Here is a 24,876-nt window from a genome sequence, read left to right as displayed (position 1 = left end):
CAGTAGGGATTCCTCCTCACTGAGCATGTCCAATTGCAAAGTCAGCCCTAACGACTAGTGCTTTGTTAAAGCAGGCTTTATGCAAGTGGAAAAGCTAAAAAACAACTCCCTGCCTTACCATGAGGTTCAAACCTTTGTGAGTTATTGTAAATATTATTGTTACTTTTTTATCAGGCCTAAGAAAGAAAGGCACACAAAACATCAAAGTTCCCAACTTTTTTCTCTTTATTTGCAACTTTATTTTTTAATCTGAAAAAGCTAAATCTTCTGAGCTTCTAACCACTAATGTTTTAAAGCTGTGTGAATGTTTGCATTTCCTTTTTTTTTTTTTCTGAAATGCAAGCTTGCAGAGAACCATTTGAAGGTAGGACCTCCATACACTAAGTTCACAAGTCAATTAAGAAGAAAAATCTTCCAGTCTTGTAATTTTGAGATGACTGACTGCTAAACTGTGACCTTTGCACGTAAGGATGGCAGAACTGAAGCTATATTGTGGTCTGTAAAGTATTCAGCCTAATTTTTAAAGTTCCTTCTGTGTGCTGAAGCATTATTGCAGTCAAAGAAAGCTATTCATTTAAAGAGTCTGCGGGACCAGATTCTTAGTGTGAATTTGCACAGCTTAAAAGTAGGTGAAAAGAGGTAATGACAGCTGTAGTAATTGCTAATTAGATTAGTGCTGTAGGTTTTCTGGATGAATGTTTAATTAACCCAGCAATGACTGGTTGCATGTAATTAGCACCGTATTCTACAAAATCAAGAATGTGTTAATTGGATCAGATTTCTCAGCCTTTAAAAATTCCGTATTAGGAATAAGTTGTGCCCAGGGGCTAACAGGATTTTTGCTCTCTCAGCACAACTGTGATGGCCTGTACTAGTATAATGATGTGGGTCAGAGAGGTGAGGGGTGTGATCCATATCGATATACGGACGCTCCCAGGAGTAATGCCATTACAGCAGCAAACCTGCATGGCTTTAATTTAGTTGTGTCCATTCAGAGGTTGCATGCTTTCTGTAATGAAACCTTTTCCAATGTAACTATGCTTACAACGGAAGGGCTGTTAACGTGACCTCTTCTATTTCAGAGCACTCCTTGTGCAAACCTATCTTACAGAACAAGACTAAGCCATAGTTGCAGAGCTCTCTGAAAATTCAGCTCAATCTCAAATGGAGTTTGCACACTTTGGCTATTTTATTTCACCTACTGCATCTTTTCCAAGTGGGTGTGCTTTACCTTGAAAAAATCGGAGAAAAGTGCTGTTTATTCGAATCCCTTAAGCAAAATAAATCTTTAGTATAGGCTATTCTCCTAAAGAAGGATTTTATGCAACCAGTTTTAATGCCTGTAATTACATCAAACACTAGAATTACATCAGACTCTTATCAAATTCCATGCAACCATATATTCCAGGGAAAAGCCTCTGAATTTGCACTCAGTACTTCATGCTGTGCTTGGTGCTTTGAACACCATTTATGAAATATTCACAGCTAACCTCACAGCTGTCAGCTAACAAGCTTTAGCATGATTTACTGGCAGGTACTTACAGTACCTTCTCATAAACGTACCAGCTCCTCGCTGCAATAGCAAGATGACAAGATTCCCTACACGGAGAGATGCTCCCTGCCAGTCTGCACAGCTGCATAATCACATCGCATCTGGGAGCATGTGCTGTGCAGGTTGGTGCATGTGAAAAGGCCTGGGGTTGAGGCTTCTTTAGGTCCTCCACCAGGCGGCTTGTTACCAGCCATTTAGTCTGACGTTCTGCTGGTGGCTGCAGCCTGCAGTCAGGGTGTTCAAACAGAGCAGGCATGCTCCTCAGCTGCCTTCCTAAGCAAGGATCTCAGCTTAACCCTCTGCTGAAGCTGGTTCAAACTCACCTCGCGCTGCAATAGATAGGGAAGCATTCAAGCAGTCTGCTGCCTTGCCTGGATTTCAGACAGCAGTGCCTGGAGGGAGATCAGACAGCAGCGCCTGGAGGGAGAGAGGCGTTGGAAGAGCCAATGCTAGGGTATCTGGAGCTGGACATTATCTGAGCAGAGCTCCTCACACCACTGAAGTGCCTTGGGTGAAAATTAACTCCCCAAATTAGACTACTGCCTTGTCTGGCTCAGCCCCCATGTAACCTATCTGGGCTGGGGACCAGTAGATTTCACGGTGCTTGCTACCGAGGCAGACAGATCGGAAAACATATCTTGCCTTCGATTTTTCTGTTGATTAGGTCTGAGAGAAAATGGAGCCCAAGAGACATTTTCCTTTACTTTAACATCTATTGCCTCATCCTCAGCATGTGACATTGTGACTGACAAGACTTCTAGGCCAGGACAGGTTTTGTTGCAGCACAGCATGTCATTAACACAGACCTCCGTCTTCAAGACATGAAGAATTTTGCTTCCATTCTACAGTTAACAAGTGTGTCCTGTGCACACCAGCAAGGTTTACAAGGAAGTGAACAATGCCAACAGTGCTGCAGAAAAGAAGAAGCAGTAACAAACACGCACAACTGCGCAGGACCCAGGAAGATGAGTACTGTTGAACCGGCTGATTTCTCAACCCAGGAAACACCTGTGCACATCGATCAAGGGGCACAACTGGGCTCAAAATGAATCCGGGAAAAGTCTCATGAAGCAAGGGGCTTGTGAGCAGCAAGAACCATGGGAGTTGAAGTGCATCACCTCTCTCTTGCATGTGCTCTCCATAACAGAGCATCAGCTGTTACTGCACATGGCTTGATTTTAGCATGCTGATTTAATATTTACAGAGTGCCAATAAAATTTATATGATGACAGCTGGTGGCTCCTGTGGTAATTTATAAACAGCAACAACAACACAGCACAGACATCAGAAACTCCAAGAGGAATTCTACACTATTGTGCAAGATTCAGCAGAGAAGAATGTGGGTATTTTTCTAATTTTGCAGACTTTTAATAATCTTTGTGTAATACATCCATATTGGACTTTATGTAAAGTATTATGCAAAGTTAGTATTTCCCCCAGGTATGTTTTTTCCTTCAGAATGGAGGTCACCACAAAGACTCATGATCTATCTGGATTTGATATTCTGGAAAGTGTCAGGTAATTTCTACAGTCTGAGCCTTTGCACATTCAACTGGGAAGGCCAGCACATGAGTGCCTGCTTTTCCTCCTGCACTGTGCTTCCCAAAAAGAAATATTAGCAAATGGGAGCTGCTGCACTGATGACCGAGCCAGAATAGATTGCTGCCCTTGTTCCATAAACTGTGTTTACTCTGCACACCCACGAGCAGAAAAGAGTAAAATACAATCTGTTTGACAAGACTCGAGATCTAACGACTGGCCATTATCAGTGCTACCGCTACAGAAACACAACTACCTGGTATTTGACTAGAAGATGACATTTGACTGATTCCTTTTCATTCTACAAGAAACCTTCATTGATCATACTATCCCTCTTTGTTTATCTTTCTATTTTATTTCGCAAATCCTTGGTTTCCTTTCCGCTCCTTGGCTGTTGGGTTTTTTTGTTTTATTTTTCATCTACATATATTCTTCAAATCAGTAAAAAGTTTTCACGGCTTACTATGTCTTCACATAAAAGCATAAACTGATATGTGAAATTCGTCATGGAACAGAGGCAGAGACTGTTTTATATTACAACAACCTTCCAGTGGTCCATGTTTTTTAATTGTCCAATTAAGATGTCTGTTATTTTCACTGTTACCTGTTCCTCAGGAGGTATGTAGGTTGTTCCTGAGGAAATGGTATCTTCTGGTTCACCTGGAACATGCTTCATTCTCCTTCCACACAACCTTCAGTTCCTGCTACAAATATGCATTTTCAGGTCAGAGCAACTTTAGCTTGAAATGTTAACAATTGCCCTGTATAACAGAAGAGTCTGCACACTAAAAAATAAATGAGGACAAGGTCCAAAAGTCTTGAACAAAAGCTTGAAATCCACCTAAACACTAACTTAACTTTTTGGGTACTCTCTTTTCAGAACAATCATACTATGATTTAAGTTTTAGGGAATAATATTATCAGTAATAAAGAACGGTTTTCTGTACGGGTGAGGATCACCATTTCATCCATCATTCTGTAGGAAAAGTGCTCCAGGGCAAGAGCCAATCCATTTACGGCGGGAACCATGCCACTCAGACAGATGGGGATACCTTTAGGTGGCTGAAAGATCATGTATGTGCATCAACAATGGGTGCTCAAGGCATGATTCTCGGCTGGAACACTGAAAATGCTGTCTGTTACAAGCTGTCTGTGGCTTTTAGCCACTGCTAATCCCTTGCGGGTCAGAATTATTTTTTAAAAACAAAGACTGGCTTCCGTGTCCATGTACCATTCTGTGACCAAGGGGCACAGCACAGCAGGGGACCCAAGCGTCACAAAAATTTCACAACTGGCCTGGGCTGACTGAGAAGAGAGGCTAGGATGAAAAGTATAGAATTACAAGAGTAATTATTCATTCATGCACGTGAGGCGCCCCATTCAAACTGGGTCACACCGAACGTGGTTTTATACATGGTTCTTACACCTTTCAAGCATTCAGATACAACATGATTTGACTACGCACTACTTAACACACACGTACTACTATTTTGAAAAGCAACTATAATTCTGTGGCTCCATCTGCGTCTTTCTTGATCTACGCATCCCTGGAGTTGGTCTTGCTAACTACTTATCTAAGATGCCAGATAACGAGAGGGTTTCACAGAGGTGTTGGAAGGGCTGGGATGCTGGCATTATCTTGGCAGTCCAGGGGTATCCTTTCTTGCTCGTGGGTGGCTTTAATCTTCCAAGAAACAAAAGATCCTTATCTTGAAGGTAGGGGCTGTCCCACTATTGTCCCAGAAGTGGGATCATTTACCCAGTGTGCATGATCGGTTCTCCTTCCAGTGAGCTGCTGCCCTTCAGTTAAGCTGACTTAACCATGATTATGCAGTAAACAAGCTAGAATATATATATATCTTAAGAAGGCCAATACGATTTCACATTATGAAAGTTCATACAATTTCATACCATGAAGACCAACTAGCACAATAGTGTGGAAATGGGATTCTCCTACTGGGAACCTGGAGACCAGGGCAGAGGCCTTGCCTGCTGCGCTTATGTTTTGTCGGGAATAGCAGAGGGACACCACAGAGATGGAGGACAAAGAAAGACTCATCTTGAGAACGGGAACGGGCCCGCGCCAGTGGGCTCCAGCACCGAAACAAAAACGCCTGCAAGCTCAGAGGCGGGTTGGGCAAAAAGGTTTCCCGACCGCCGGGGAGGGTAGGCCGCCGCTCCCACGCGGCTCCTCCCGCCTCCGCGGGGAGGGCAAGGCGCAGACACCCCACAGGCGGGTGAGTCTATCAGTAGGAGGCGAGGCAAGGCAAGGCGAGGCGAGGCGAGGCGAGGTGAGGGCGAGGCGACACCGGTTCCCGGGAGGGGCGGCGGCGATGGGACCGTGCGCCACCGCCCTCCCTCACAGCCGCCGGCCCCGCCCCGCGGCCAGCGCGCGTGCGCGCCTCCGGCGGCGGCAGCGGCAGGGGTTGCGCGCGTGCGGCCGGGGCGGCCCGCGCGGTTGCTATGGAGAACGGGGGAGCGCGGGGCGCGTGACCGTGGTCCCCCTCCTCTTTCCTCCCCCCCCTCCCCTTCTCCTCCCGGCCTCGCCCAACGGTTGGTTCCGCCTCGTGCCCCGGGTTGGGGGGGGGATGGAGGCCGCCGGCGTGAGGGGAGCAGCGTCAGGCAGGCCGCCCCGGGACCCCAGGGCTCAGACCCGCTCTTGAGGCGGGGGGGGGTGGGGGGGTCCATAGGAGAGGGGAGGCCGCTGCCGGTCTTGGTGCGGCGGCAGGGTGGGGAGCGCCGGCTGCCCCGCCGGGCGCGCTCGGGCATGGCCCGGGGCAGGGCGGTGCGCTAGGGGCCTCCGCATCGCCCGTCTCGGACGTCAGCTGTGCCCGTGTTATACGGCGTTACCAGTCTTGGGTGTACCGCTTTCCTCTTAACTTTAACTTCAGGAATGCTACTTGCTGTGTAGAGAGTTGGGGGGTGGGGTGGAATCCTTAGAATTCTGATTTCGTGAGTATGTCCTTATCTGCAAAATAAAGAAATGCTGTTGTGATTTTCACGAAGCCCCGCAAGGCTGCCTTTCTCGCTGCGGGGTGAGGAGGGCGCTTGCTGCCGGGAGGTGGTCGTGGAAGGCGTGCGTGGGTTTTGCTGGCTGCGTGCTCCAGCAGCGCAGCACAAGGAAGTACAATGTCCCCTGAGCTTTCTTCGCTTCACGCTTTCATTTTCCACCTCCAGCAGTTAGTAAAGTGAAATTGTAGCTCTTTGTGCCCTTCGCTCTGAGGATCCAGTGATGTGCTTAAGTTAACATTATCTGTCTGCAAGTGGCTGTTTGGTCAGCGGGAGGTGAAGATAGTTTTCATGGATTTGTGATCAATGAGGATATTGTGTGTATACGTTAATGTAAAGCCACCTCCCAGTCCAAGCCCATATGGCATCTTTCATGAATGCAGTACATGTTTACAGGTATGCCTTGCGACATCCTATCTATAAAAAAGAAATGGGTGGGAATGCCTTGCCTACCTTAACCAACCTGTCAACAGCCACCTAACAACTGTGTAGTGCCAAGGTCTCTACTGACAGCTGTCTTTTGTGCAATGCTGGGTACATGGGGTTTTGTCATGGCAAAAATATGTTGCTGCTTGTATTAACTGTTTATTCAGATACTAGTTTTGTTAAATGGAAGAGTTGCAAAAGGCAAAATGGTGATTCTGTTCTGACACTTGATAACATCACGTAAGTGACTTCTTTAAAATGTAGTTGATTGATTCAAGTCCACTTTTTTTTTTTCAGGCCAAGTGTTGTTTTAGTTTTATATCAGTAATTTTTGGCAGTAATTCTTAAGATTTCAGAAAGTCATAGATCTAAAACCAGAGCTGGATCCACAAATTGGTGGGGGCTGTTGATTGTTATGGCCTTGCCCTAGCTGGCACAAAAATTACAGCAAGTGTATCTCTCGTGTTTCTACTCCCTGTTCCTTTTTCTGCTTGAATTGCTTAGAATACAGCCTTTTTAGAAAGTGGTGTTTTCCTGATTCTAGAAGTGTATTTTATGGAGCATAGAATTGTTCAGTTTGTGTGGGGTCTTAAAACTGTGTTTCACAGTGAACAATATTGTGAATTATTGATCTCTGTCATTCTGGATTCATTTAAGTGTTTGTGAAAAAAGTTCTGGAAGTCAGATTTCACAGTCTTAACTTTTTTTACTAAAGTAGAAGTCCAGGGCTAAATTGAGGCAGAATGTATAGGATCTTGGTTTCTAGTTACGTATCAATGCAACAGCTGTAAAAGTGCAAGGAGCAGGATGTCACCAGAGCTGGTTGTCATGCTTCTTAGGATGAGAAACTGAGTAGTGCTTGTATTGGGTTTCTTTATGAAACAGATGGGACAGTCTTGGTGCAAAATTGTATACTTTTTTTGAAGTTTGCATTCAAATGAGCCTATTAATCCAATCTTTATTTCATGCTAACATTTCTGGTTATTGCACAGCTTTCTCATTTCTCGGAATTGACTTTCTTCCTGCCTAACTCATTCTGTGGTCTCGTTATTCAGTGGATGTCACATCAGAAGTCATATTGGAGGTGACAAATACTGAGCTTATGATACCATTAATTGAATTGGGGGGTTCAATCAATTGGGGATACCATCAATTGAATTGAAAAGGGTTAGGAAAAAATGCTGTCCACTCATCCCGTAGTAAAAGTATCTTTTGGAAAGGCAAGAGCAATTCTTGATCATATAGGAAAGAGTCAGTCGTGTTTTGGTAAATCTGAAGCTTTTCACAGCCACAGCTACTGCTTGCTCTCAAATGCTTTGTGTTTGAGATGTTTATTTAGAAAAAATGGCTATAAGTTAGGGTAAGAGGGAAGAAACCCACTAAACCTCCAACATTAGGATAGTTTATCCTAAGTTATTTCATTGGAAAATTTTAGCCATTGCGTGTATGAATACTGAGTGTATATGGATATAAATCACTAAAGTGTTTTTTTCAACTGATTTGTTGTAAACCTGCTCATAGACTTTTTTCATCTACGTATTGTAGTTATTCTTGTCAGAAATGATGTATCCTAAAGAACAGAATTATTTGAGATCATTCTTCCTTGTATTTGAAAGAGTAAATATAGAGGGGTTTTAAGGCATGTTTAAAAAGAGAAGACTATAAATTCACGTTGTCTGTGAGTTAAATTGGAATCTGGTACTTCCTACTTAATCATCACAATGTGCAGGTTAGGTTTTCATTATTTCCTCACCCCCCACCCCTTACATATTTATGTATGGTACACAAACCAAAAGGGAGAGGGGAGAAAGCTCACTTTGCTGGAGGAAGTCAATGTATTGACATTGTTTATGCAGTACTGCTCACAAAAGTATAATGAAAAATATAAAACTTAATTGCTCATTATAATAGGCATGCAGGAAGCAAATGTGTCACAATTTAAAGTAACTAAAGTATAGTAGCAGTAGTGCAGTTTTTAGACCTTTCTCTGACCGCTCCGATCCTTTTAAATCTATATTAAAACTGTAAAATTGTAACATCTACAAAAAATTTTAAAATTGTTAAATCTGTATTAAAATCCAGTTCCTAGAACTGAAATTTGAGGAACACTATTTAGAATCAGCATGTCATTTCAGACATGGTGTTGTGATTTGGGCTGGGTTGGCAAAGGATCTGTGCGTCTCTCTGAATAGCTTGAAAGGAAACTCTGCTTAGTGAGGTGAGGTGTTAAGAACAGAATAGAAGGTAATCTATTATATGCTGCCTTTCAAACCAGTGATGGTGATTGTTTGAGTATCACACTGTTTTCTGTCTCTTTCAGAAACGTTACAGAAGATGATGATGAAAAGTCTCCCTTTCTTGAGAATGGGTCCTTGTTTTGCAGAGTTCTAACTTAATTGTGAAACTTGCCATCAAAGGTATGGGTTTGAGGCAGGTGTATGTGTGTTTGGTTTTGGTTTGGTTTGGTTTTGTGATTATGAAAGTGAATAATGTCATGCAGGCAAAAGTTAGTCATTGAGTTATAAAAATTTGGGATATATTTCCATTATAGGCATTCTTACTGTTTTCTCCAGATCTCTCTCACTGCTTGTTGCTCACACGTTATACTTGGTAGGTCACTCGGAAACAAGTATTTCACTACTTACACCTCTCTTTTTTTTGTTTGTTGAGCTGTTATTTCCTCTTCTGAGGAAATGCTGTGAAGTCATAGAATCTCGGCTGCTTTGGTAAGATGGAAAACAGATGGATTCCTTAGCAGTCAGCATTGTTTCTAGCTGTCTCTAGTTTTTTTGGCCTCTCTATTTCTGTCAGTCTGCATGATTTCCCCTATGTAAACCCACGCTAACTACTTCCAGTCATCTTCTTGTGCTTCATGTGTTTGGAAACAGGTTTCCAGGATTATTTGCTCCACCTTCCTAGGGATCAGGGTGAGGCTAACAGGCCTTTAGTTGCCTGGGTCCTCCTTCCTGCCCTTAAAAACAGGGTTGACGCTTGATTTCTTCAGTCCTTTGTAACTTCACCCATAAGCTTAAAACTTTGAAACATAATTGAGAGTGGCCTCACAATGACAGGACCAGCTCTCTCAGCACTCATGGTGGCATCTCCTCAGGTCCCATGGAAGTGTTATGTCCAGTTGTTTAAAGGTTTCTTAATCTGATCCTCCCTCACTCAAAGGAGGTCTTCCTTGCCCCACACTTTTCCACTGGTCTCAGTGGCCTGGGATTCCAGAAAGCAGTTTTTACCCGTAAAGAGCAAGGTGAAGAAAGCACTTTGACCTTTTTGTATCCTTTCACCACCCCATTCAGCAGCAGGTCCACATTTCCCCTAGTCTTCCTTACGCTGCTTGTGTACCTGTACAAGCTTTTCCTTTTGACCGTTGTATCCCTCGCTAGATTCAACTGTAGGTGAGCTTCCACTTTCCTAACCACATCCTAGTACACCCAGGCGGTGTTTCTGGATCAAGTGTGTGCACACACTGGATGTGGCTCCACTTCATCTCTGTTATATTGATTATAAGATCTCTATTTTCCGCATCTTGTGCATCCTTTGCTTGGAAACCCTGACCACTGCTTCCTGACTGGATCGTAGGTCATCACCTCCCTCTCTCATCATTCCTAGTCTAAGACTTCCCTTAGCAGATTAACTAGCCTGTTGCCAATGATATTTGTACCCCACATAGTGTCAGGTGGACCCTGTCCCTCTTTTCCCGTAGTTCTTGACCCTCAGAGAAGGTCCTTTGGATGTAAAAGCTGAGTCCCAGCTTTTGACACAAGCTGGCCAACTACTTGTTGGTCTGCAGGATGCATCTCCTCCTCCTCAAGTCCTTCCCCTTTAGCAGTAGGATGAAGGACACACCACCTGGTCCCCAGGCCCTGGCCCTCACACTCCATGTAGTCATGCTTGATATGCTTTCAGTCTACCCTAGCTATGTCTGTGGTGCCCATATGGAAGAGCATTTGAGGGTAATAGCCTGAGGGCCAGACTACTACCAGCCTCAGCAATAGCCTGTCCATAGTATCCAGGACCCAAGCCCCTGGCAAGCATCAAACCTTGCCAGATGCCAGGTTGGGCTGGCAGAGGTGTCTCTGTCCCAGCAGCAGGGAGTTTCCCACCCTGTCCTGCCTGCACTGCCACAGGACTCCGGCACAGCCACCTCAGAGGCTTCACTGGACAGAGCTCCCTGTCTTTGCGTGCTGCCAAGGCTCAGAACCTGCTCTGTAGATTGGAACTGCAAGTGGAGCAGGAACTGTCCTCCTGGTGCCAGAGCTCACAAGCTCCCAGGCGTCGCTAGATTCCACACCTCCATGCCCAGCCTGACAAGCTAAGGCTCTGCCCCCTTCTCCTTGGTGCAGTGGGGCTTCAGGTTCCTGTGGCTGCAGGGTCTTGGAGGGGATGTGGTCCATCTCCTTTTCAGCATCCCTGATGTTGTACAGTGTGCTCACCTTCTCCCTCAGCTTCTCTGCTTGTTGAGGCAGAGCCTCCATCAGTGCACGCTTAGCATGATATATACTGTTTAGTGTATATATATATATAACAGCAGTTCTAAACCTGCTGGTGGCCAAAGCTAACTTTCAACAGAGGCACATTAAGAAGGGGCAGATTCAGGAGTATAATATTACATCGTTTATATGTCTAGAGACTGAACATATGTGTGTAGTATATTAATACCATGTAAACAACAGACTTCAGTGCATGCATGCTACATACAGTAAAATTTAAAAAGACTAGTAAATATTGGCCTAAGTAGTTTTTATGATTATGAACTTAAAAACAGTTTTAAGGTTGCAGTAGCTGTATTCAGTATGCAACGTGGGCTTATAAAACAAGTATTAGCAAGTTTGATGAATTTTTCAGATAAAAGTAAGCACAGTACTCTGCTATACTTGAACGGGAACACTATTATACTAGAAGGCAGCAAACAAAGGGTTATGATAAATAGGATAAGTGTGGAAAATGTCAGATAGTTCATTTGAGTCTGATTCCGATTAGAGATCCAGAAAAAGAAAGATACGTTAATGAAATCTGTGAATGATAATAAGCAGAGAAATTGTGAATGCAAGTGAGGATAGATAAAATTGAAACAAGTAGGCAAAACCCCTGGAAACAGCGAAGTCTGACTGATAAACAAGATGAAATTTCAATGGAACAACTAGAAGCTGAAAGGAACGGAAAGAAATCCATCTGAAATGGACAAGTTCCCTGAAGCCCAGAAATCAAGGAAACTAATGGATAGGAGAGTAGCTTGGGATCTGTGTGTGTGTTGCAATATTAAGACATGTGTATGGAGGCAACCCGACAAAAAATGTAACAGTAGTAATCCTTCCCTTAAAGGTTCTGCTGAATAGTGCTTATGATTTAGCGATGTGTTTTTGTGAAGATTGGTTTGTGAAGCTCTGAAGTTCATACTGTAGGACTTGGTAGGGTCTTTTCAATCTAAAACAAAGAAGAACCCAGCACGCTGAACTGTCAGAATGGAAACCTTGATGTTTTAAGTGTGAGTAATAGTGAGAAAGCTTACTGTTGTATGATACCCCTTAATGATCTACATGAAAGATGTTAGGGAACTGTGGTTCCTTTCTCTATTGCTTTGCTATAAATGCCACAAAGGAGATTTTTTTAAGCAGGGAAAAATGACAGATTCCTAGGGGAGCTTGTGACTATTTTAGCATACAAGCTTTTAAAAAATCTTGACACATAATTGGGAGACTACAATAGGTAGGTGGGATGAATCCTTGTATAAAGTAAATCATTCTCTGTATTTCCTGTTTGCTTTGCAACCGTTTTATTTTGATGGAAGACTTTTCTTCAGTGTTTATATCCTTTGTGGCCACCAGCTGGCTTGCAGTGCTTGCTTTACCTATTACTCAAAAGTTTTCCCTTAGAAGTTTTACTTGCATCTTGATGATAAATGATACTTTTTAGTGAGATATAACTTACTAATGAAATCATAAAATAGTTCCCTTCCTGGTACTTGAGCAGTGTATGTGAAATGTCTGTAAATTTTCATGTAATTCCGTAAGTCAATAGCTGACTGCTTTTTTTTGGTGTTTTAATGTATGTGGAACCCAGTAGGACAGTTAATTTACTCTTTTATTATTATTATTTATTTGTCTCTCTAGGATCATCCTTTCTTCCTGGGTCGTGACAGATTGTTAACTGTTTGTGTTCAATGGGACGACGAATTCACTTTGTGGTTGACCCCCAGGGTTGGTGCTGCATGGGCCTTATTATCTTTGTCTGGCTATACAATACAATATTCATTCCAAAAGTCATCCTTTTTCCTCACTATGAAGAGGGACACATTTCAGTTGTGGCAATTTTGTGTAAGTCAATTTAACTTAGCCTTTTTTTCTACTCGTAAAAATAGCGTCTTTGGGCAGTAGTTAACATATATGAGAAAGGTCAGAAAATATAGAATAAGGTGAAGGATAAAGATAAACAGTAAGATAAAGCATAAGAGTACTGGGATGCAGTCTACATTTTTCTGTTCTAAGAAGTTGAGGCACTTAATTAATTTCAGAGGTGTTAGAGTAAAACTTGTTTGTGTGGAAACTGGGGAAAAGCATTAATATGGCTTTCAGATCCTGTAGCTAGACCTTGTTGACAGAATTTCAGGCCCACAACTCTTACTGCGTGTCAGAATTTGGGGCGGTAGAACTGATGGTTGATGAACTGAGTTTTGTTAGTTTTGTCATAAATCCCTGGATGGGTCAGCTAATATGAGTTATGCTAATAGGTTTTGCTGTGGAAAAGGCTTGAATTATAACTGGAACCAACTTGAAAGTGAAGAAGGACTATTGGGAATGTCCTTTCACATAGAGGCTTTGAAGTGTAGAATGATTGGTGCTTATTTGATAAGACAGTGGAGGAACTTTTTAAATACAGTAGTAAGGCCATAGTGGCATCCTGCTGGTGCTATCAAAACAGTGTTCACTGCTACCTTTTCCTTTCCCTTTTTAAGACTGGGGAGCACTTAATATTGTAGACTGTATAGTACCAAAAATATATCTGGAGCTGAATGAGAAGGCTGAGTAATTTCCAGCTCAGTGCTGGAGCATCTATATTTTTGATGCAGCGTGCAGTAGATATTTTGTACACTTGAAAAAGACTAACAAATGGTTATTTATTTTTCCAGGTTATTACTTCTGCTCATTGTTCTGTATAGCTTCATTACTAAGAGCCTCAGTAGCTGATCCAGGAAAGCTACCTGAAAACCCAAAGATACCAATTACAGGTACATTAAGTTGTTTCTGTATAATTGAATAAAAGTTATTTTAATGTCCTCAAAATATTTAGGAATTTATTTGATTTTGTAAGATTTGATGGAAACCATGAGCTGTTTCTGAAGCCTGTATTGTTAATGAAATTAAAATCGGTATGTCACTGTTTTTAACTTGTAAAGTTCTAGCACTTTCCTTTGTGTAGACTCCAGACTTCTTTTTCAAAACTTGTATTCCATCAGAAGTTTAGTTATGTAGGAACTTCTGCTAGGAAATTTTTCCATGGGAAGAGTCTTTTTGCATTGTAGGCTTCAAACATATTGCATATACTTCTAACTTGATAATATTTAATAAAAAATGTTTAGAGATGATTAGTCATTTTAAATCTACAGCTTTTGTCCAAGTAAATTTATAACATATTGAAGGTGGTTGTAGAAGGTACTCTTACGCTGGATTTACCTGTGCTTTTTTTACACGTTTTTTTCAGTGACTTATGTTTGTATGGGCTGTTAGCTAAACAAATGTGATGTTGATCACATTGCGTTGCTATAGAGTAGCAACTTAACATGAGAATTCCCTTCTGTCCTTGTGAATTTGTCACAAAATTCTTGTATGGTATTTGATGCTGCAAACATTAGGGGGAATTTGAAACCTCAATAATTCTGCACAGAGAAAGCCAGTACTTTTGTGAACTACTTGATGCTATTAAAGTGCTTGTCTAATGCATAGAGCTTTTACATAGTGGTTTAAAATGTACTAGGGCTATTAAACAGCATGAGCTTTGTCACATTAACAGAAAATACTTTCTGAATGTAGAAAATGTATCAAATGCAGTGAAGGGTGAATATTTCAGTCTTCTCTTGCAATGTGGTGGGTGCCAGGGGTAGCATTTTGCTCTGTCTTCCTAATGTTAGTGAGAATTCAAGGTGGTGTGTTTGGAAACATGATCTGTTTAGCCTCAGCACTGATGTTAAGCTGTGCACAAAATAGACAGCAGATAGTAGGAAAGGATGTATCTCTCTGGGATTCAGATGTGAAACACTGATTGCGGAAAATCTCCTGTCAGTGTTCTTTCTGCTCCTGGTAACTGAGCCTTTGATCCAGTAAAAACAAAGGTGGCTCAGACTTGAGTCCTGCAGAGTTCTTGCTGCAGGAAGAATAACATGGTTTCTGCAACCTGAGCTGGAGAATGAAGACGCTCAGTACAGTTACGGAAAATTACATTTATGACTGAACATTCATCTACCTGCAAAGTGCCAGGACCAGTACAAATTCCCTTTGTGCGCAAATGTTTCTTTCTCTTTTAAGGGATACCTTTGAATGCCCGTCCAACCTCTCCATGCTCCATTCATTTCGTACGTCAATGATACTTTATAGATACTTCTGAAGATGGAACACTTAGGCTTCACTGTGACATCGATACTATGATTTGGTGTGTGCTATATCAGAGATATTGTACTTTCTTAAGTAGCACTACAGTTCTCTGTTATTCTCTAGGTTGACAGGAAGATATGTTTTTGCACGGTATAAATTGTATTCAAAAATGAAGTTGGGGTGTTTCTGAACTCTGCTGGTAGCTACCCTGTTACGGAGTGACACCTTTGTGACATGGGATTTATGGCAACAGATTGTAAATCACTTCCCATCTGTCATTATTACTAGTTTAATGATCTCAGATATTGGGTTTCTTTATGTCCGGTGTCCAAATGTTATTTTGCAGCAAGAAAGACAAGGCTAGAGTTGCCTGCAGGTGCCTCAGAAGTGCTAAATTTAACTTTATTTTGTTTACACAGGGATAATGCTTTACCATGTAAAACTTCAGAATGTCCTACTCTAAAAACTAAGCTTATTTATTTTCCCCATGGGATTAAAGAAATTGCTTTGCATCAAAAGAGTTCTATTTAGGTTAAAACAACTGGTCAGAGTATTTAAGACTGTGTCATGCACCTATTTTCCTTAGAGACAGAAAATAAATGGTTTTATGAAGGGAAGCGTTACAGTATTGGTGTGGTTTGTTTCCTATGTGAAGGTGAACTTTCTGAATATGTAACTTGAATTCTCATTTTCAAAGTTTTCCTCTAGTTTGGGTGGTGCAATTTGACATAAATAATAGCTAAGCTGAGCAATAGTAGCTCCTGATAGTTTCAGCTACTCAGTGTCTCTGGAGATCAGCTTAAAGAATTTCATGTTGGGCATCCAAAAACAGTGTATATTTTTAAATACAAGCCTATCCTCTGTCTGTTCTTTGGTCATCTTATGTGTGAAAGTGAATGTTGTGAGATGGATGCCTTAGAATTCTTTGAGATGGGAGGTGCTACTGAGGCGTTCATTGTGTGTTTTATTTTAGTTAGCTATCTGTGACAAATTCAAGTAGCAATATTTCCTTGGGAGGTTTTGGAATGGCAGGGTGATTGTACGATGGTTCTGTCTAGCAGATATGTTTTATCATGTAGACATGTAAGAAAAGAATTGAATTACAGCCTTCCTTGTTTGAGTGACACTTTTTGTACTGTAATAATTACTCCCTAGAAATATATAGGAGGAGAGAGGATCTTGGAGAAGAAAACTGGCACAGAGTGTCAGTAATATTTTCCAGTTTAGTTAAGGTGACAATGGAAAAAAAAGTTTTTTATATGGCTGCTTGCCTTTCTCAGATCATAGTAAGATTTTTTTCTCTTTGAATCACTACCATATAGATTTATCATGAGCGTGCTGTACTGAGTTTAAATCTCTCTAAGGTGTCTTTACATTTTCACCTAGAACGAGAATATTGGGAATTATGTAACAAGTGCAATATGATGAGACCAAAGCGTTCGCATCATTGCAGTCGTTGTGGACATTGTGTGAGGAGAATGGATCACCACTGCCCATGGTAAGACCAGGACATTCGTTCTAACAATCTACTGTTATTTTAGTGAATCATCTCAAATCTCATGGGCTTGACTATTGCTCATTTGTCGTATTGCTTTCCCAGTAGTGCTTAATCATTTAGGCATTTAGAGCAGGGAAAGAACAGCTTTGAGACATTCTTATGTCTGCAAGTAAAATTGCCAAGTTAGCACTGTTGCAATGTAACATTTTATCATTGTCAAATTGTTACATGCCATATAGTTTTGGAAAATTCATATATTTTGTTTAAAGATGACTGAAATATTTATTCCTAAAACTGATCTCAACAAAATTAATTTGTACATTGCAGATTTATTTCATTTGTTGCAACTTATTTTCTGATGCTGGACAAAAATATTTTTTGTAGGAAATTAAACAATATTTATGTTTCTTGGATTGGAAGAAAAGATTACAATTTCAGCATAAGGGGGCGGATGCTCTTAATAATAATATTAGATTATGGTTTCAGGCAGTTTTTGGTTTTTAGTTTACCAAATGGCTGTGCTGAGTAGAAAATGTTATTGAATCATACCATACCACACTTGCCATAGCCTCTCTGGTTTTGTAGTGAAATTACTTATTTTGGTGTTCTCTAACTAGTTTCAGTCAAAATGAACTAATCTGGCTAAAAATCTCTATTTAAACTAATTGTTTGTAGCTTAAAAGGAAAATAAAAATTTCTGTCAGTAGTTGTGTGGTATCACTTCCAGGAATACAGCAATGATGAACTGCAGAGGACAGAATTGACATCAGGATCCTCCTATGTTGATTTATCCGTTTTTCAAAGTACCCTTTTTGTTAATCATTGCTTCAGAAAATAGTGCCAGTATAGTACATTTGTCATTATGGCTTAGCTTTGTATTGATGTCTGTGCCAATGCTTGCATGAAATTGCAACCTGACCACATTTTTTGCATCAGTGTAACTTCTGTGTAGCAGAATAGACCTAGATTTCAAGGGTTTCGAATCTCATACTCAATGTTTCCAGAACCCATGTGATTCTTTTACTCCTTTATGTTGGAGTGTGCAGAAGGAGTTTCTGAATAGAGATGCCTGTTCTGTCTTCTGTTTCTTAGGCTCCTTCCTAAAGTCATGCTTAGTTGTCATCGGGGTACCCTGTGATCACATTTATTTCAAACATTTTTTTGCGTTTCCAGTTTTTGGACTCTACGCAGTTCACAACTAGTGAATTATGTTGAGTAGCAGAACATGATAAATATTACTATGAAATTTCAGAGAGTTTTAAGAAATAATTTTGTTGAGTTTTACTTAACATTATAAATGTATCTTTGCCACATGAAGATATGGAGAAATAAGTGTCGTGTTCTAAGCAGTAACCTCAGTAATGCAATCTTCACTTTAAGTGGCAGTGAAAGGAAACCACCCTTTACAGTAACTGCCATCTCCGACATACAGACCATCACTTTGATTAAAAATAGAGTGATTAATCAGTAATTCGTATGTTTTTCCATAAATAATCGTAACTGCTCTTATTCACAGTATCATAACTGCAGTGTTAAGGTCATTATGTTTCTGTCTTTATATGTACACTTTGTTTCTCTGCAGGATTAATAATTGCGTTGGTGAAGACAATCACTGGCTGTTTTTACAGCTGTGTTTCTACACTCAGATCCTTAGTTCCTATACGCTGATACTTGATTTCTGCCATTACTACTACTTTTTCCCTCTGAAAAAAGAAAACTGGGTAAGAATCTGTTTTCTCTACAAAGTGAATAAATAGCTAGTACTGCAATGTAATTTATTGTGGTACCTAGTTACTACACATTTCTGCTGGCTCAGTTGATTGACAGTGGAGAGTTTATCTAGATGTATGTTATCAAGTGAGCAAACTGATTTATGGTAAGTAACAAAATATCATTCTTAAAGGGTATATGATTTCTATATGTTAAAAACACAACGTTAGTTTTCTTAGAAATCTAGGAAAGGAGGACAGAACCAGTTAGGTTCCTTTAGAAGTGACTAGTGAATACTGGGAAGAAGCAAGGCGACTACTTTAGGCGTATTCAAATTTCTTTTTACTTTCTCCAAAGTAAATCTATGCAAAGTATATATCTATCCTAAGTCCCTATTTAAAAATGATGATATTGCCAGAAAAATGAGAAAAAAACATACAATCATTCTGAAAGGAGAAAATTGTACATTGGTTTTGAAGCAATATCTCATGTTGCTTTGAAAAGGTGATGTGGGTTAAGGGAGAATTAAGTTTGATTTGTTTTACTTGGACTCTATGCCATTATCATATTTCAACATCTTGTCATGAGCAAAATGCAGTTGAATACACAAACAGATAAAATGGACTTACGGATTGGAATAGAGTAAAAAAATATGGAATTTCTTCCATTATGGAACCGAAATTGTAAAGTCTGTGTGCTCATTTATGTCTATTATCTGTAATGTTCAGAATATTCAAGATGTTTGCTTGAAAATTGCTGAATGCTTGAAAGTGCTAGAATAGCAAAGCTGATACTCTTTCTTTGGAAGAAAAAGTTATGAAGTCTTGCTCATAAAGAAAGACAAAAACTTCTGCCCAAAATCTGAAATGGACATTGTATTTGTACTGGACTATAACAAATACAAGCGCATTAAAGAGAAAAACCTAAAAAACAAGTTTAAAATATACTCAAAATCAGATAACATTCCAGATGTCCTAAGTGAAGAGAATAAGACCATGCCAGAAATTGGTAGTTTACTGTAAATTTTGTTGAGATTTTTTCCAAGTACTGAAGTGCCACAGATTTTTTTTATTTCATGTTGATGTGACACTCCAGCACACTCTCTACTGGTGACATCACACCCATCTGTCAAGGCTGTTGGAGACTGGCCTTGGTTATGGGTAAGGCAAGTCCTGTTTTCCATTTTGGTGAACAACTTAAGTTTGTTATGTTATTTTTTTATCCTAAATGGTATAAACCAAAAATAATAAACTTCCTGAAAAATATTACCTCTGGAAAAGAATGGGACGTAGCCTTCCAAGCTTATTTGCTCCCATATCAGTCTGTAGTGTATGTGAAGATGTTGTGTCAAAGGAGAGCTGATAATGTAGGAAGACCTGGATCATCCAGAACTGAAAAAAGTGCTATATTCAAGTTGATAGATAGCAGCTTCTTATTATATGGAATGTACCGGAGTTGAGGAGTTTTGCAAATCTCTCTTAAAATAGCTTCTATTCTAAAGGAGTTTCATTTTTTAATTTGTTCATCCATATGAATATTTCCATTTAAATGGTTTAAGGAACTCTAGAATATGGAAAAGAGACAACTTTGCTGTCTGCTTGGAGCATCTTTCCATAGACACTGTCCTGTAAACTGAGACAGACCTGTAAAATGTGTCTCTTAAAATGGAGTATGTACATTTTTCACCTTCTTTCCAGTTTTTTGCGGGTGGGCTTTTGATATTCACCCTGTTTTACAGGCATTGTGAGATTTAAGGGAGTTGCTTTGATTTGTAACTGCATTCAAGTTAAAAGGGATATGAAATTGCAGTCTTTCTGTATTAGTCAAGAAATCTGTTGTCTAAGTAAAATTTCTTATGGATACGTTGCATTTTGGATTTTTTTGAAATTTAATGTTTTTGAAAGGTAACTAACTGTAAATGCCTTTGCTTCTAGTTTCAGTGGCTTTGTAAACTTCTTTTTAATTTATAAACTAAGTTAACCTACTGCATTTCTGGACAGAGTAGTCTTCTATGCTTTCTGTATTCTGTAGGCTTCCTGTGCACAGGGTTTGCAGGTTTCAAGCGCAGTGGCTTCTCAGTGATACTGATCTGAATACTGGATTGGGTATTGCAGTGCTTTTAGGAGGAGTGTTATTTTTCAAAGATAAAATCTTTGTCTGAACTGGCGCTGCTTCTCTAATAGTATAATTTCATGGTAGGATATTTCCTTTTTATTGTGAGAGTCCCCTGAATGCTGTAGCTTACTTTAAGTAATTATACTGTGTTGAGATAACGAACCCAAGTTCAGTTTGTTAGCGTTGCTTTTTAAAAACATGATGAAAGGGAACGAAATTGTTTGGTTGGTTTGAGCAAGAGAGGAAAAGGGAAATCATGTTTACTTTGGATGGTTTACAACATCTAAAGAGGTGATAATAAATAGTTATTAATAATAATAGTTCAAAAAATGAATATATATAAAACTTTGTTCTTGATGATTTAACTGAGTTAATTTCAAATCTTCTGGAGAGAGGCCTACTTTTAATATCAACCCTTTAGAAGATGTGACAGATTAGGAGGCCAAATACATAGGCAATAATTATTTTAACCCAGTTTAATGTAATTGCCTGAAGAGTGGATCAGGTTCACATGTTTGGCTGCCAAAATTTAGAGAGAGTCATAGAAAAAATGGAATACTTTTTTCTGTTCGGTTCTGGTTTGTTTCAGCTGTGGGTTTTTTGGCTTTATCGACTTGCAGATATGGACACTTCAAATGACACTTCCTTTTGAAAAAGTGGATCTGTGTTACAGTATATAACATTCTGTGCCCCGGAGAGATAAATACGTTTACACCATATAGAAAAACTTAGTAGACACAGCAGGTCTGGTCTGCTCAGACCTTTGTTAAGTCTTGTGTTACACTGAATAGTATTTAGCTTTCTCAGTTTTTCACCTGCAGGACTGGGGGGCACACAATGAAGTACAGAAAATTAAGAATAATTTGTTTGGGTGTCTAGTCAGTATATCATAGAATCATAGAACAGTTTGGGTTGGAAGGGACTTGAAAAGGTCATCTAGTCCAACCGCCCTGCAGTGAGCAGGGACATCTTCCACTAGATCAGGTTGCTCAGAGCCCAGTCCAACCTGATCTTGAATGTTTCCTTGGATGGTGCATCTACCACCTCTCTGGGCAACCTGTGCCAGTGTTTCACCATCCTCATTGCAAAAAATTTCTTCCTTATATCAGTCTAAATCTACCCTCTTTCCCCATCCTTCTTACAACACCTGTTTTAAGTACTGAAAGGCTGCAAAAAGGCCTCCCTGGAGCCTTCTCCCTGGAGCCAACTCTCTCAACCTGCCCTCAACAGGAGAGGTGCTGCAGCCTGCTGCTCATTTTTGTGGCCCTCCTCTGGGCCTGCTCCAACAGGTCCATGTCTTTCCTGTGCTGAGGACTCCAGAGCTGGACACAGTACTTCAGGTGGGGTTTCTCTAGACAGCAGTAGAGGGGCAGAATTGCCTCCCTTGACCTGCTGGCCATGCTTCTTTTGATGTAGCCCAGGATGTGTTTGGCTTTGTGTGAGTGCCCATTGTCAGCTCGTGTCCAGCTTTTCATCCACCTGGAATGTATCTGCCTGGAAGATGACATCAGAGCCCCGTTCAGCGGATTTTTTAAAAATGATGCCATATAACTTTGTACTGTAGAATAATTTGTCAGAATTATGTAATTTTGACAGGACCAGTGAGAAGATTTGCTTACTATTAGTTTTTTAGGAAAGCATCGTGCAAGATTCTTTTCGTTTTTGTCTATTGATTAAAGCTGAAGTACCACAGCATTCCAGAGGCTGCAGTACCTTTTACCTTTCACAGAAGCGCTATTCTTTGTTGAAATTTTGTCTGTAACCAAGAGCTTACGTTTTCTGAATTGACAGGGGCTAGTGTTTAGCACAGATTCAGAAAACTGGATAATTTTTTCTAAACAGCCATCTGGAATTAGCTTACTTCTTGCTCATTAAAAATACTTGTGAATTTTTTGGCAGTGTGCCTTCATCTTAATTTTTATTCTTTGGATATAAAATAGTACATGACACAGAAGCTGTAGAATTAAAATTTCTTTTCATGCTGTTGTGAAATAATCATTTTATCACGCTGTTAAAAGCACTATGAAAATATGATCATTGTATGCATGTTAGTATTTCCTTTTGATTGAAAAATTTACTTGTTTTTTTTAAAGCTCTTATCTTTTAAAGGGTTAAGTAAGAAAAACCCAAACATTTTTAATTAAGTATACTAAGGTAAGGGTGATAGCCATAAAGCTAATGGAGGAAGCCATTTCAATAGAGATGCAATCTTTCAGCTTCAGGTCTTAAAACAGAATATTGCTTCATAGTATTCTTGGCTCTTGTAATTGATACAGTCAGAAATTGGTTATTGCTACTGTTTGTCCAGCAGGAGGAGTACGATTACTGCTAGAAATGAAGGAAATGGTGATTAAATTGTCTATGTGAGAACCTAGCAGAAGAAAAACGGGTATTTTAAATAAAACAGCATATGGGTTCCTCTGCTAGCTTTGGTAATTTTTAAAGGCTAAGTCCTTAATTTTGCATCTTTATTAAAAAACATCAAGGTCAGGACTGCTGTATCTTTTAGGAAGTATTCGATCTTGTGGATAGTGAAATGAGAAGAATACTAGTCTTCTAATAACTACCTAGTTGCTCTCTGTATGGCTGTGCTGGCACAGATTCTAAACACAGCTGTTCAAATAGAAGCAAAAATAAATGCTTTGGCAGTATATTTTACCTGATTCATAGGCGGCTTTTTATCTTTCCTGCAAAAGAAATTTTGCTGATACGTTCTATTTGCTAAAAATGTTGCTAGCATGATTGTCATAGCAAAAAACACTGACATATAAAAAGCTAAACCCCTTTGGTCTGGTTTAGTTTTATTTTTTTCCTTGTTCTCCAGTTATCTATTGTATATTATGAAAATATTGTTACTTATCTAATTTTTGAAGTGTTCTGAGCTCTATTGGTTGAAGTGGAGGAACATCATGGAGGAAGTGTTGTGGGAATATCAGTCTGCGCTGTCTGGGACTCAGCCTTCCCAGTTCCAAATTAAAGGTGTTGGGAAATATTCATTAGATTTTTTGAGAAGATTCTTTACAGTGATACTTATTTCAATATTATGTATTAACTAATATTAATTAAAATCTGGAAATACATATCATCCAAAGTCCATTTATACTGTAAAGAGAATTTAAAGGGAACCTTTTCTCTTAAGGTCATGAAATGACCTACAGGATGTGAGAGTTTTTAGAAAAATGAAAATACATCAAAATTTTCCTTCTCAGTGTTCTGCAAAACTGACCTAACCCTGCTCTCCTCCCGTATTACTCATTTAGTAGACCTGAAATAGTCCTGAATCAAAAAGTTCTTTACATAAACATCAGTTGTTATTAATAATAAATATCTCTACTAAAGGGCTTATTAGAATGCAGCTTGTGTTCTGTGAATTAATTTCCTTTTTTTTTTTTTTAACATGAGTGAATTTTCTCTCTTGTACTTCTCCTTCCTCTTTCATCCTGCAAAACCTGCAGTCTGTATTTTTTGTTTTGCTTCTTTGAATCCGACAGCCTGGCTTTGTTCTGTATTCTGCACTGTTTTTATGATAGCCAAGTTGATAGACTGACTTCATCACCAGACTGGGACAGACATCCTGGGCATTTGCAACTGAGAATAGACAAGCAGGTTAGCATATGTTACATGAGGTGTCCCTTCCCCAAGAGAAAGATGAAGTATCTTAATATATTTTTTTAGTATATTAATTTCTGTGTATATCATATTTCAATAAAGAATCAAGATTGAATAAACGAATCTTACATTGTAAATGAAGATTTATGAAGATTGTTTTTCACTTTGTCTCTTCTGTAACATACAATAGTCCTGTGCTGGTCCTCTTGAAAGCTCTGTCCTCTGTACAGAGTGTGCTGTTTTTAAAGGAATACTGTAAACCCTTGAAAATAATAACCCAATACTGCAAATGGCAGGGACCCATTAAATGTTTTCATATTTTTATTTTTTTTTTCAGAAAGTTGAATTTGGAAGCAGTGGTCGTATCATTGAATATGATTTTGAGCTGGACCCATCATTATTTTTAACCTCTCTCCTGTGTGATAGCATAAAGCTATAATAGCTGTTTTCCTAGTTAGTGGTAGCATTCATCATAGGGATCATCCCTAACAGTCGATGCTCACAAATGAAAAACATGGCATGTGTTCTGCAGTGGGCTTGGGGAAGTGTCATGTGAATCTGTCATGGATACTGGCTTTCTATGGAATGTTTTAGTATTGCCTATTTAGGTAAAGATGCCAGAGCTCATGGTTTGTAATCCATTCCTCAAGGTAATCCTACGGGCCTGCACTTTTTTTCTTATTCTGTGACAATTTCTATTTTATACATTTCTATGCATTTTTATAAGTTGCCAAGAATCCTTGCATTTTGACTGGGTGGGTAGAAATAGTGGCTGAAGGGAACTTAAAAACCTTTAGAACAGGCAACAGCCCAGGGGGCGGGCA

The 24,876-nt window shown here is 39.8% G+C and overlaps 1 protein-coding gene across 2 annotated transcripts in view; it reads left to right on the top strand.

The window, feature by feature from the left end:
- The first annotated feature begins 5,491 nt into the window (after positions 1-5,491).
- The window catches only part of ZDHHC21 (zDHHC palmitoyltransferase 21), a 38,948-nt gene continuing 19,563 nt past the window's right edge, over positions 5,492-24,876 (top strand). The window contains exons 1-6 of one of the 2 annotated variants that reach the window (XM_074570277.1): positions 5,492-5,644; positions 8,847-8,943; positions 12,646-12,849; positions 13,662-13,760; positions 16,507-16,618; positions 18,201-18,339. In XM_074570277.1, the coding sequence (XP_074426378.1) occupies positions 12,696-12,849; positions 13,662-13,760; positions 16,507-16,618; positions 18,201-18,339 (504 nt within the window). In that variant the 5' untranslated portion in view covers positions 5,492-5,644; positions 8,847-8,943; positions 12,646-12,695. Of the gene's footprint in view, positions 5,645-7,487; positions 7,611-8,846; positions 8,944-12,645; positions 12,850-13,661; positions 13,761-16,506; positions 16,619-18,200; positions 18,340-24,876 lie in introns of those variants that run through there. The other variant, XM_074570276.1, reaches the window with a different exon arrangement.

This window comes from Larus michahellis, chromosome Z, assembly GCF_964199755.1.
Source record: "Larus michahellis chromosome Z, bLarMic1.1, whole genome shotgun sequence".
Classification (NCBI taxonomy): domain Eukaryota; kingdom Metazoa; phylum Chordata; class Aves; order Charadriiformes; family Laridae; genus Larus; species Larus michahellis.
The sequence above is the reverse complement of the archived record's forward strand: the minus strand, read 5'-3'. Positions and strand labels throughout refer to the sequence as shown.